Here is a 14,985-nt window from a genome sequence, read left to right on the forward strand (position 1 = left end):
TACCATAATTTGCTTCTGGTCATTTGCAGGAACATGCTACAATTTGAAGAAACATGTGTTTGGTAAGGCAGCATCTCTATGTGCTTGCTGTGAATGAATAGATGCAATCTGTAAGGTGTTGTTCATGTTTGTTGTTTTTCATGTAGTCTTCTCTAGTTTCTTCTTTTCATCTCATAGAGAAGCTATTATAGAATTTATTCTTGTTATCTCCTCATCAGTATGGCATCCATCAAGCCATGGATGCAATAATAGGCAGGTGAACAAAACCATGTGTTTGATTCAAATATTTCTCGACTATGAAACAATCTTTTTACTTTTTCAGTTTGATAAGTTAATTGAGTACATCCAGAGCATTGTTTGCCAGCAGCACTGAGCTTTGTCATATGACTACTAGATTCCTTCAATCTCAATAGACTCCATTCTCTAAATTCTTAATCTTATTTTTGGATAGAATATGATGCACATTATAGCATAATGGAAGCTGATTGGTGGCATCATCAGCAACCCATTTTTCCCATAGTTCGCGCAAGTTCATATTGTAGAGTCGACAAAATTTGCTACTGTATTTCTACTTATATCTGATGACATGCCATCCCTTCATTGCAAGACAAAGAAACTAAGTAAGTATTTTTTGTTTTGGCAATATCATCACTGGGAAAAATAAAAGCAAGGAAAAACATTAAAATCGGAGGCTAAAAGACACACTATGCTACCGTCAACTTTTTTCGCTAACCAGATCTAGTTTCATTTTGCCTTCGAGGCTTCTTCACAAGGGCCAAACTTTCTATGATGCAGCTCTAAGGGCCAAATTTTCATCAAGTTTTTTCTTTTGATTAGCATTTAAAATAGACTTATCTACAGGTTCAGCATAACCAGTTAAGATTATATCTAATAACTCATAGAAATCAAATATAAGCTTCATTCTAAAAGCCCAATCATCATAATCTTTTTCAGAAAACATTGGAATTGAAGATTGAAAACTCCCTGAAGCCATGCCTAATAGAAACTTATAAACAAAATTCACGGATATAACAAACCCTAAATAGGGCAATTAAAAAAAAAACTACAAATCTCACAATAATTTTATATCCCTTTTCTCTGTTGCAATCCCTCTTATGCACAACTCTTCAAACTCCTCTTCTGAACTTGGCTCTGAACTTCACTTTGATACCACTTTGATGGGAGGGCAGAGGCACACAAAAAAATATGAACGCAATGAATGTGTTGCAGCACAATATTTGATTCCTTTTTATTGATTGATCAAAATGGATACCCAGCACTCCCTTTTATAGGCAAGTTTACAATCTCTAGAAATTTCTGACATTTGCCTTCAAGACAACTATCTATAGATTTATGGAAACTACCACAGCCGACAAAACCTAAACCTAAACCTAATCCTAAACTTTTAGAAACATTTATTGACGGATTAGAGTAGAAATTAATATTTCTAACAAGCATCACCTAGATCCAATGAGTGCTAAGTGTTCCATTTATTCTTATGAGAGATGGATTCATGTTGAATCACTACTCATGCAATAAGAGTCAATGAGTTTGACTCAAAATCACACAGTTAAATCCTGATAGCAATATCACAAACTAAGCGAATCCAATGAAATAAACCTTCAACTGTAACATTTTCCTACTCTTTCGCATTACATTCTTTTGACCCTTGATTTAAGAATTGCTTGACTTGTACCATCAATAACACATGCCTATCAGTTGGTCAAAGTGATTTGCAAGCAAATTCGGACTAGATATTTTTCACAACATTGCATCCTAATTTGTTAGCCTGTCAACCTGTTCATATAGGATAAGTTTAGACCTGTTAAAAAAAACAGCTTCAATGTACACCTTGTCCAACAATGTTCGAAATCACCTGGGTGATAAACAATTTTACATTACTTCTATATTGTAGTATGAAGAACAGCATCCACTTGAAACAGCTGCAATAATTTTTCAAAAGCTAGTTTTAGATATATTTTTGTCTGAGAACTAAAATTACGAAATGCTGTAAGATTGACTGTCAAGCGTCCACAGAATCTATCCTTTAGGCATGAACAACCAATTGTCTAACATCTCAGAATAACCTTCTTTCAAAAAGAATATTTTTAAATTAATAAGGTTTACTAAGTGATAGGCCAAAACTTAAAGAAATTAACCATAATTACTAACTCTTATAAGCATTACGTTAACCCGTAGGAAAGTTATCGAGTACTAAAATACGATGTTTACATTTATTACTTATAATTTAATCATTTATATTCACATGGTTGGTCAATATTCTAATTGATGTTATCTACTGTGTCACAAAAAGAAATTTAGTGCATAGTTGATTATAGAGTTCAAAATTTTGAAAGTCTATCAACCATTAACTGCCACTAAATTTATATTCTCATATTCTTGTTGGAATATTTAATGCGGTTGTTGTTTGCCTCTGGAGCTAAACGCTCACCTACCACCCTTGAACTTTCAGAAAATTTATTATGGGCAGGTGAGTTTTCAAATTCACAAATGAGGGAGAAAACATTTTTGGTAGAAAACAAAAAAGAATGTTCTATTCATTCGATCAGTAAACAGAGAGACATCAGAGTGAAGGTGAAGAAGAGAAGATCAGAGAGTTGCAGAGAGAAGAGAAGTGATCAGCAGATCCAGTCGTTAGAGTGTAGAGAAAAGGAAGTTCATTTTGTGCCTGCAGTTGCACGTGTTTCTTCTCTGGTCATTCTGTAAGTTTTTTGTTTGTTTGATTCGACCTGTTGAAGCAGTGATTGCTCCAAGCATTGTAGTATGTAGCCATTAGAGTTGTAAGTTTGAAGTTTAAAGTTTGAAGTTTTTCAGTTTGAAGTTTAGGGTTATTTTAGGGTTTTCTGGTTGAAGTCGAATGCTCCCAGATTTTGTAATGGTTTAATCAAGTTGAATAGTAAAGCAAACAAGCATACTTGAATCCATTACTCTTCCCTTTGTTTATTGCATTTGATAAGTTTATTGTTGAGTATTTCAACCTTTGGGTCTCTGGTTTTAATGGTGAAAATATTCACGTCATAAGTCTGCACTTGGTATTGTCTTTGGTAGAAGTCATCTGCAATGGCTATTGAGTTCACTCAGTGCCTTCTTCTACCGAGCTTCACCCTCCTGTGGCTACCGAGTTCACTCGGCATCCACACTACCGAGCTCACTCCGTATCCAGTGTCTACCGAGTTCTTCATTCACCCAGTTGTTTCTTCATCTATCGAGTTGCTCTTCTACCGAGCTCACTCAGCATCCTTTGGCTACCAAGTTGCTTGCTCTTCATTTACCGAGCTCACTTAGTAACCTCTCCTACCACTCGGTTTCTTAATGTTTACCGAGCAAAACTGCCACTCGGTAATAATTTGTACCGAGCAAATTTTTTTAGATTTAAGGTTGTGAGTTTTGAAGTTGTATTAATATTTCTCACAATTCTAACACTATGAAACATTCTTACATGAAGCCATCTTTATATATACTGATATTGATGTAAATTATTTGAATGATTAGTCCACTTACTCTGATGATATACTTTATTAAAACAATCGTTCACATTTATAACAGCAACAAGAAATTTTAAAAAATGATGTTGGCCTTGCAACTGATTAGTTTCCCCGGGTTTGCAGTATATGGTCATTCCTAGGTCTTGTCCCTACAAGAATCTACTTCCTTTGGTTATCAATAAGTTTCAGTTGAATTCAAATAGATGTATTGTTGCAATTTCTATAAATTAACTTCTGAAAAAATATGAATACTAACACTTCATAAAGAAGCCAGATGTCAAGGGCCTAAAATGAAACATGAGGTTTAAAATATAGAAAAATCTATGGGATGATCATTTGTAGTTTTATAGCAATGGTTGTACTGTCAATGTTCAATAGATCTATACACACCAGAATCAATTATAGTAGAAAGCACTCAATATAATCAGAAGAATGTTGTAACAGGAAGTGTTTCTAAAATAAAATTACCATCAGAATATCAATTAGCATTACTAGTGATTTGACTGAAATCGGTTTTAAGAACAAATCTCCTAGTGACATACAATGCCTCCCAATTCTGACTTTTAACCTTATGATCTAACTCAAGAATTCGGCAGAGGAAACAATGCAAAGCTAACTGCAGCACACACATTACTTTCCCAGGTAACTAAAGCTCTAAGATGTACCAACTAAGCAGATCAACCCATAGGCTTCTCATTTGCCAATAATGAGTAATGTGCATCCAACTATTAGGCCAAATATGGAATGCGTGTATAAACACTCAGAAGCAGGCTTAGGTGCTCTTTAGAGTACACAGTACCCAAGAATTGGATGAGCAAAGAAATTTGAGGAATCTTCATGTCAATGCAGCAGTTGCAACTAATGTACTCAAGAGGCAAAAGAAGAATATTAGCCAGCTGCCAGGGCCTGATACCATTTCATTTATTTGGAGTAAAACAAAAGTACAGCATTGTTTTCAGATAAATAGACGAACACAACTTTCAATCTCCAATTTTAGATTTATAAAAATAGAAAACTTTCCTAAAAAGGAAGTGTGAATCTCTGAAGAAGACTTTCTTTTGCATCTAGTTGGTTAAGATATAACACTGGAATCTAAAAGGCATAGTAATCTTATTGTCTACATTTTAAAATATTTGCAGGAATTGTTTAAAGCAAAAAATCTTGAGATATGCAGCAAAATCTTGAATTAATGGTTAAAAATTATAATTCTTCAAAAATGGAGTTCATGATCGCAAGCTTGTGGATGTTTGATTCCATGTGCTCGCAAGTTTCATTGGTTCATAGCTCTAGGTCAAAAGTGTTTCACATGAAACCGAAGCTTGTGTCATGTCAATGTCACCAATCATATTTTAAAAAATTATGAAAACACTAATTTAATAATTTAAAAAAGCTAATTCATGTCAGTAAATAATATTTTTTTTGAATTCCAACTACTAGGACGTGGGCATTCCTATCTAGGAGGCACTTTTATGCATATGCTTTAGTCCTCCGTGACAAGAAATCCAAAAAGACAAGTAGTCATTTTTCTACAACAATAGATTGAGCGTTATACAAGAATGTAGAGAAGTGATATTTAATTGAGAGGACCATACACAAATGGATAGGCCAGTCCCAAAAAAACAAATTTGTACCTAAAATTTAGTCTCATGCATCTTAATTCTACAATACTAGATTATGCATTATAAGGGCTAAGTTCAAGATTGTGGCCAACTTGCGTGCCAAAAAGGGAAAACTAAAATTAACGAAATGGTAGGTAGAACCAAAAATTAATGTAAAACTGAAACAAGATAGTCATTCTTCACTGTCAGAAGAACAAAACAGCATTTTAGCCAGACCTGAAATTTACATGCTTAAATGAGCATTCATCCTTTTGAGTATTCCACTCCAATCACTTCAGCTAGTCAAGTGAGACTAATTAAGATAAAATATCAAAATTAGGTAGATGAGAGACTGCAGACTTTAAGTGGCAAAATAGAATGTGTGATCTTCATAATTCATACATAAAACAAGAGCTCTGGTCAAGCTTGAGTTCTTATCTTTGTAATTAAACAGGAAGAGAGGGAGACACCTTTTGAATGCATACACGTTTCGTAAATGTTTGTTTGGGAGATTTAAGACATAAGTGGACCATGTTTGAGTTGGCCTGAGGCAATTTATGTGATAATTACTATTGTAGTCACTCATTTACCTATGTTAAAATGTTATTTAACTACTAAATTTTTTTAACATTGGTGAATATAATGATAAATATTTAATTATATATTGGTTAAAGTCTAGAAAAAATAAATAATAGTAATTATTTGAAAGTAGATGTTATCACAAATTTGACAAATTAAAAATAAAACAAGCAAATAAAGGTTTAAGGAGACACTAGACTTGTAAGGAAAAATAACAAAGGAAAATTTCTATTATTTTCAAAATGCAATTAAACCAAAAGAAAATACAATACACTAAGCTGAAAAGAATTTTAATAATGTTATTTAACAATTCTTTAAAAAAATTGTTGGATTTCTAAAAAAATACAAAGAAATTAATGTGATCAAATTTCCACAATTCATAATAGTTATGATACAGTTTCTAGATTAGATTGTGAAAATATTTATGACATCAACATTTCGAATCACACTACATAATCCATCATCATTAGGTTCCCCCGTCCCCTCTTTCCCTAGGGTGGCAACATCGTTAGTGTTGTCGTAGTTCTCTCTCTTTTCCTTGTTTTTCTTTCTTGTCTAGTTTGTGTTTGTCTCGTCTTGGGTGGTGTGCTTTTTTCCCCCCTTTTTCTTTTGCTCTTCATTTAGGTTCTTGTTGGTGCTCTTGTACTTCTCCGGCTCTTGGGTCCTCTTAGTTAGGTGTGTTGCACCCTCCACCTCGCTTTTTTGCCTCTTTCGTTGCACTTTCGTCCCAGGTAGTTCTGTTAGTGTTCTTCTTTTCCTTTTGTTTCTATCCCTTTTTTGTTCCTTTTTTAATGTTTTTATTGTTCTCTTAATTATATGCATACACGCACACACATATTTACATACATACGTGTGAACACACAAACACACACACACACACACACACGTATATATATATATATATATATATATATATATATATATATATATATATATATATATATATATATATATATACACACGGGCACACACATATATGTATATTTCAGGACATATATATATATATATATATATATATATATTTGTTGTTATATGCTCATATTTTTGTGCAGAGATTTATAATGCATATATAGATAGGCTCTTGTATTTTTATTTAATTTTTTTCTTTTCTTTTCTTTTTGAGCTATGTACAATGTTGGGCGCATATATTCACACACACACACGCATGTATCATACATACTTATATATATGTAATATATATACACATATATATTACAATTGGATGTGTGTGTGTGTGTGTGTGCCCAACATTGTACATAGCTCAAAAAGAAAAGAAAAGAAAAAAATTAAATAAAAATACAAGAGCCTATATATATATATATATATATATATATAGCTTAATCTATATGCTTGCTTCACTTGGATTTAGATCAGTTATTTCTTTTTCCTCTCCCTAACTATTAACCTTATTACTTGCAATTGTGAGATGCCTTCTTGTTTAGTCTTTCGCACCATTTGTTTTATTTTTATTTTTATTTTTTCTAGCTTTGGGGTGCGTGCAATCCCCTTTTTCTTGGTCTCTTTTATTGGTGAGTCTATGCTAAATCTACAACTTACATTGTTTTACATCTCTTGTTCTCTCATCCTAATGATGGATCACGTAATGTGATTCGCAATGTTGATGGCAAAAATCTTTACACAAACTAATCTAGAAACTGTATCATAACAAAGAAATTAAGTTTATCAAACAAAATAATTCGTAATTTACAATGTCTATTAAATTATTATTACAATACTATTAAATGATTAAAATATTTTCTCTTATTTATTTTAATATTTAATTCAAATTTATTAGAACATTTAACTAATACATTTATTACAATACCTATTAAATTATTATTACAATAATATTAAATTATTAGAATATTTTCTTTTATTTCTATAAATATTTAATTAAAATTTATTAGAACATTTAAGTATACTCTATTTTTTATTCCAATAAAGCAGGCTTACATGGCTAAGAAAAAACTTGTTAAAAACAAGTAGAGTTTTAACTTTGAAAAGTAAAAGCTGCTGCAAGAAAGAGAAAGTAATGCTAACTTTAATCACTACAAGTTTTATAATTGTAAGATGTTTAGGAGTAGATTTAATATTAAAAAAATGATTGGACCGACCAACGTGATGAAACATAACAAATGTTGGTATTTTTAATTAACTTTCGCTGACGTGGACTGGTGAAAGTACTTACTGCTTGATAACAGGCAGATAATTAATGAGAATGTACTTTTTTTTATTTATCTATTTTTCGGATTCAAAAAATAAAAATACTCCCAGCATAAATGCTTTCAGCCAATAAAAAAAGAAATTGTAGTAAAAAAATTTGATTTAAAAAACAAAACCATCAAAACCTTTAGAATTGTGAATTTATTTGTCATGTCAATTAATTGTAGGAGGTTCTAATGAAAACATTAGTAAACGTGAACTTAAAGAGCTGAACATTCAGATTTACCTCAGCTCTTGAAGAATCAAATAAATATAGGAAGGATCAAGGGCTTTAAAAACTCCCGACTGCTCACATTACATTCTCTACAATCAAATTGAATTCTCATGGCCTCTGTAAAAAATTGCTCTCCACGTGGAAAATGAGCTTAATGAATTTTCCTATAATGTATATTCTTTGCCAGAACTATTTACTATATAAATGACGAACAGGTTTATGTAAATGTATTTTTTTCCTCATTACCAACAAAATATTAAGCCCAGCAACGACATTCTTGAACCGAATGTTGTAAATGAAGGGCAGTGGTGAAAGAGCTAAGTTGTTATCAACCATCTCTGTGTCCTCACTCAAGTCAGCACAAGATTCATTCTGGGGGTTACATTACGCCTATCAGGGAGTGTCAAGCTTTACTTTCAGTAGCAAGCTTCTTTCGTTGGTGGTGCTCTGCAACCTTGTAATCAACCACTTCTCTAAAAAGGTTTGCATCAAGAACACAATCGAAACTACCATAGACAGCAGCTTGCACACTGGCCATCATCTTTGCTATTTCTCGGCCAGAGAATCCTTCAGTTTTGACAGCAGCCTCCCGAAGCACATCTTCTGATATAGCCTTTATCTCTATCTTTTGTTGCCTACCCTTAAAGAAAGTTGCCCATTTAGTTCTAGTATTGCCTGCCTGTGCAATGTACTTCTCCAAATATAGCTTTAATAATTTAAACCGCTCCTCTTCTCCAGGAAGAGGGAACTCGAGAACCTCGTCAACACGATCAGTAACAGCTGAATCGAGATCACCTGGCCGATTTGTTGCAAGTGCAAGCACAATGTCTCTGGATTGATCTCCAGTACGATACAAAAGTGCGTTAAGAGCACTCCGCTGAGCTTCACTCATATGAGTGTTATTGCGTCTGCACCAGAATAATATTGACATGAGTAAATTTCAAATATGTAGGGCAATCAAAAGCAATCATGACAAGTTACAACTAAAAGCATTTTATTGCATGCAACAAACTAAAGTTCAGATGCCCATAGCAATTTAAACCAACTTGTGTCACTCTTCAGTAAGAATCTAAACTCATTAATCTTAGTTCATGCTGGAGAACATGCTTCTGGCATTCAGAGATGACATATGCCTAAATTCTATAAACATCAGTGAATCATTAGACAATTTCCATTATTTTATGATGCAGACTTCAAAAGATTTTTCAACCATTCCAAATTTCCAGGCAATAACAAACACATATACAGGTAGACCAGCAAGCCCAAAGCTAATAGAACCATATACAGCAAAAATATTACATACTCGCAAAGAAAAGCATCTGCTTCATCGATGAAAAGTAGCAATCCTTTCCTTGATTTTGTAGCCCAGTCAAAGAGTTGATGAATTTTAGTGACAGCCTGAGAACCCAATGGAGCCACATCTCCTCCAGTCATCAATGCATATTCGAGACCCTGTAAAATTCATGTTAGTAACAAATATTGACATAAATAAATTGCAACAAGACTGCTTTAACTCTAAATATCCCAAATAGTTAAATATTGACCTTCAATTTTTCAAAGTAGACACTCAGCTTTTTGATATCTAAGTTCACCACCATCCGAGAACCCAAACATCTAATATTTCAAGTAAAGAAAATTGTAGCTGAAAGGGATTCTATTTAAATCTAGAAATCATTTCAACAACATGAAGAGAAATAGCAAAATAAAATTGGAGATAATGGTAACGAGACGTAAACAGAGGCATTTACAAGACCGCCTTAGTATTCCCCAGGAGCTAAACAGGAGTGGACTAATGATCATAATATTATATTTTTACCCAGTTAGCAAATCTATGAGACAAAAAAATAACATACCGATTTGCGAGCGAGTTCCCTTGCTGCCATTGTTTTCCCCGTGCCTGGAGGTCCATAAAAAAGCATATTTCGGAAAGGAGCCTGATGAGTCTTGGTGTTCGCAGTTGCAGAAGCAATTTGTTCAATTCTCTTTTGCAACGAAGGATGAAGAATAACATCACCAAAAGCATTTCCACTTCGTTCAGGATCCTTCTCTCCAGTCAGGTTGTGAGATTTAGAAAAGGAACTCTTGAAACGAGAAAATAGACCTGACCATGGATACTTTCCTCTTGAGGACTCCCGTATCAATGAAGGTTGACCCAATATTCTATCAATATAGCTCCAAATAACCCTGGAACCTTCTCTGTGGAATCAGAAACAAATATACCAATTAGTCAAAACTTCAAACAAGTAACTTAACCTAAACTCCAAGTATCATCATAAACAGATAAATCAGTGTTCCTTTAAATATCACAAGCATTCTAGATGGCATCAAAGAGTCTTATTCTGCACTTAATTGAAGTAATCAACAAGTACAGAAAATTTGTCCAAAATAAATAAAACTTATTCAAACATCCCTCGGAATCAGTCCCTTGTAATGATAATATTCAAATCTCACTAAGATGTACTATTCATCTTCAAGTGCATTTTAAATATACATTTTACCAAGGTTGCATGGGTACTCATACCCACATCCCTGGTACTCGTACCCACCGAGTACCCACGTACCTAAGTACCGGGTACACGTATCCCATGTACCGGGTACTCGGTGGAGAGCATCATAGCTAAGGACCTTGATTAAGATTCTGATTTTTTTTTTTTTTTTTTTTTGTATTAGCTTGTTGTTTATCAAATGTAATTCAATACCAAATCAGTTTGAAACTTTGATACTCATTAACAATAAACTTTATCACTGTTCAAGTCATAAGTTTATCATTTGCAATGTGTCATTGTTATATGATTTAGGATCCTCTTGTTCATGTTTAAAGTCTGCCTTCTTTGTTATGCATCTAAGCATTTATCATGTATTATTATTTCAAACATATAGCAAATCTGAAACTGAACACAATACATTACATTTGCAAACTTTATCACTGTTCTTGTTTTGAAAAACCATTGTCATGACTCATAATTTCAGATGTTTTATAAATATAAAGGTATAATTTTTAAATAAGTTTGACATACCCAAGTACCTCCGTCCCCTATTATGAAAAATACTTTAAACATTAAACATTCAGCAATAGCATATATATATATTTCAAATTTCTTGTTTTGAATGCTCAATGTCATGACTCATGACATATATTTTGATTTTTATATTTTCTATAAAATATTAATTATATAGAAAAAATAGGCATACACACGTACCCTCGTCCCCTATTTTGAAAAATATGCGTACCCGTACCCGTTCCCGCACCCGTACCCACGTACCCGTGCAACCTTGCATTTTACCCTTTTCATTATCTTAAAGTCCAATTAAAAGATGTACTATGCTAGAACACACTGAGTTTCAAGAAATATACTGAGTTTGACAACCATACTCCTCTATTCACAAAGATTTATGTCATATTTAAGCTTTCAACATGTCTTTTGGAAAACACTTTACCTATAGGAACCTTTCTTTACAAGTCAGAGTCACACAGAATATTGGTTACCATAACTGATACATGGTTTCTCATTCATACTGAAAACATTAAAGTTTTTTAGTTCTCATTAAACAAGTGATGAAATAAATATCTAAAGAGCATTTTACGCTAACTTGTTTTGATGATACTATGCTATGTTTTAAGTTAAGCTTGCTGCTAGAGTGTGTGGCACCACGCTCCTCCCAAAGTAAATATATAATCAAAATGGCAAAAGCCTATGACCCACTTTAGGGAAAAAGGGTTTCTGACACTTCTCAAACTCAATCTAGCTAAGATTATCCATAATTTAAACATTCTAATTCTGGATCCTTGATCACAACAAATCAAAACACATGTTAGTCCAGAAATAGCAAACCACTGTAGGACTAAAAATTAAGATGGAAAGAATAATTGGGATGCAGGATGCAGGTTTTGTGAAGAAAAGTAATTTGAAATTAGAAAATGTCCACAGAATGTACCAGAAAACAATTAAATGAAAGGAAACAAATCAATCAAAAGCAGAATAGGCACAAATTCATTCTTCAGTCAATACCTCGCTGGAATGTGATTTTGAAATGGCATAAACCTGTCCGTCCCATAGTTAATAAAACAGGTCAGGAATCCCCCTGTCTGACTGAGTCCTGAACTGGGTGGATGCAAACAAGTCTAGATGACTCGGTAGTCCCTAGAACATAGCTAAGTTGGAGTTGAAAATCAGAAATTTAAAATAACACAAAAGTAGAATAATAAAACATCAAAAACACCCAAGCCTGGCACTCTATGCAGTCAAATATAGTTAAGGCCTAATAGCTGGTTTAGCACAACATCCCTAGAGACTATAGGGTGTTTATTAATGAATACCATTTATTCACCTGAGCGACCTACTGCACTATGTAATAGCTTTAATCAGCTTTAAGGGAAGATTCTACTGGTATCCTCATTTTAGTAAGTAATACATGAGAACAATGAGTTGTCTGGAGCTCATTAGAAAGCTCTTCCCTTCATCTTGGTCCTTGTATAATTAGCTCCTGGTGAGATCTCAAATCACACCACCAGTGGAGTCAGCACCACCCTTATAAAAGCAATTTCCTCATTTCCTGTAGATGCTTCCTTTTCCTGTGCTTTCAGGCAATATCAAAAAATCAATGGAACACTTCCTTTTCCTGCACCAACACAACCAGCTTTCAAAATATAAAAATCTTTCTTGGCCAAGGCATGTGTGTGCCCCAATATGTTTCTTATGCCTTCCTCACTGACAGCTGCCGTCATAATGGGCAAGGTCCAAAAATCTTACGTCCAAAAGACACATTTGAGATTTATATCACAGAAAACCCTTACATGGTTGGTGTCTCTCAATTCCTTCTTTTGTTCTGTGATTGCCAAGTGAAGAACTTACAAACAAAAACTTGAACAGACAGCATTCTGGCAAAAAGGTAGAATAAAACGGCAGGAAAAAAAGACATTAGCTAAAGCAAGAGTCCTCTAATAATTTTAATAATTCTGCCCACTAAATTATTATTTCTTAGGAACTGTTCCATACACCGATTGAATAATGGTCCTCAACATAATGAAAGGATAAGTTCAGACTTGTGATAATGAAAGAATTAAGAGCTTTGACAAAATGATGGCTCGGCCTTGCATGTTTTCTCCTTCTGGTAAACTGCATTACAATTTTCTTTAAATATCATGCATATATTATAGGAAAGCAAATGGGGGCCTTCCGATCCTCCAAACAAAAGCTCACCAACATGCCTAATAGATCCTGGACAATGCTTGCATTAGTTAAAAAATCTACTGAATTGTTAATTTTTTCAGAAGCAGAGTTAGAAGCAAATACAGATATTAGGTCCCTACCTTCTTTTAGAATGCTTTCCAAAGAGTAGTCAAACCTGTTGATGTTATTGCTGCGGGAGTTATATTTCTTTCCTGTATTTGAAGCCAACTCAACACAAAACATCATGTTCTTTGCAACATCAAAGCAATGAAGAGTCGAGACAACAAAGGGTCCTCACTTTGTAATGGCAAGACAATGAAGGGTCGAGACAATTTTATCTATTCCTCCAGGAGGAATTCGTATGATAACAGATTGATATTCTTTGAATGTCCGTATATTTATATCTAGAGAGGTGCTATCATGAGTGCTTGAAGTTCGGCCTGGTGTTTGGCCACATTGTAAATCTGTTTTCTACTCTTTCATTAAATATAAGTGATATTTTGTTGTGGCTGGATTTTCTCCCTCAAGTTGGAGGGTTTTCCCAGGATAATTCATTGTGTCCTTTTTTTGTATTGGTGTCTTATTGTTCGTTACTTTTTTTTTATTGTTTAACTTTGTTTCCATATATAAAAATCAACATAGAATTGGAACACTGGTTTCATGTCCATGAAGGGAAGAGTGTTCAGTACACCCTTCTGAATGATGTTATGAGGGTGTGTTAGAAGGATGACACGCCATTTCAGAATCCCTCTGTTTCTTTCGCCATTTTGTATGCTTTCAGAATGAAGTTCATTATCTTGGGTGCTGAGGGGGACAAAATCGACTCAGGAAAGAGCACAGATTCCTCAGCAAGTCCAAGGTGCAATACTGCCACAGAGAGAGCGAGGTATCAATTACCAGACCAGTGACAGCTCATTGGAAACATTCATTCTTGAATCATAGAGATAGGTAACCTTATCCCTTTTGTGTATTTTCAGCTCTTCTGCATTAAATTAAGAATTACACACTAGATTAGCATAAGTATTCTGTGATTAATATACTCTATTGCCATCATGTAGACCAAAATCATTTCCTTACCTCACTACAAGTCCTTGCATATGTTTGTATTGAGTTTGAAGTGTGCACAGCCTCTCCTTATTGCATTTGTTATTACTATTTTGCACTATGGAACTCAGCAATAGACATCATGCCATTGTTGTGCCTGCCTACAGTAGCAGGGCGTATAGAGATGGTTACTGCATAATGATTGGGTGTTGTTTACAATCTGGTGCACTATAACCTTTAAACAAAGACAACTGGTTCGAGGAAAACATTTTGAAAACCCTAAGTCATTGCCACATGCACCTTTGTCAGATTCGATATCCCTAAATTTTGGTTCACCCCATTTGAAAGTCTGCATGATGAGTGACTCAGAGAATACATGTCTTGAGTGCTTGGTACATGCTGCTTTGGGATTGCTAAGCCTAGTATTGTGGCTTCTTTCAACTGTGAAAAACTCTATTGCAGTCACTGATTATTAAACTTCTATCTAAATAGATTATTTGACTGGCAAAAATTATTTGATAGAAAATATTGCAAATAACACAAGTGCAATTTTACAAATAAAATTCAATGAACGGGAAGAAATATGTAAAACAATAAACAGTATTTTTGGAAGAATTGTCCGAGGGAAAACCAGTTCAGCAGGAGATAAA

The 14,985-nt window shown here is 33.9% G+C and overlaps 1 protein-coding gene across 1 annotated transcript in view; it reads right to left on the minus strand.

Moving 5' to 3' along the window:
• Positions 1-8,032: 8,032 nt before the first annotated feature.
• Positions 8,033-14,985, minus strand: part of LOC149575265 (uncharacterized) — a 90,774-nt gene continuing 83,821 nt past the window's right edge. The window contains exons 6-8 of the mRNA XM_089815053.1: positions 9,974-10,316; positions 9,424-9,572; positions 8,033-9,028 (exon numbers count right to left, since the gene is read on the minus strand). Coding sequence (XP_089671179.1) covers positions 8,524-9,028; positions 9,424-9,572; positions 9,974-10,316 — 997 coding nt within the window. The 3' untranslated portion in view covers positions 8,033-8,523. The remainder of the gene's footprint in view (positions 9,029-9,423; positions 9,573-9,973; positions 10,317-14,985) is intronic.

The sequence above is a fragment of the Cupressus sempervirens genome, chromosome 2 (assembly GCF_028749045.1).
Source record: "Cupressus sempervirens isolate cs-2001-9-10 chromosome 2, ASM2874904v1, whole genome shotgun sequence".
Lineage (NCBI taxonomy): Eukaryota > Viridiplantae > Streptophyta > Pinopsida > Cupressales > Cupressaceae > Cupressus > Cupressus sempervirens.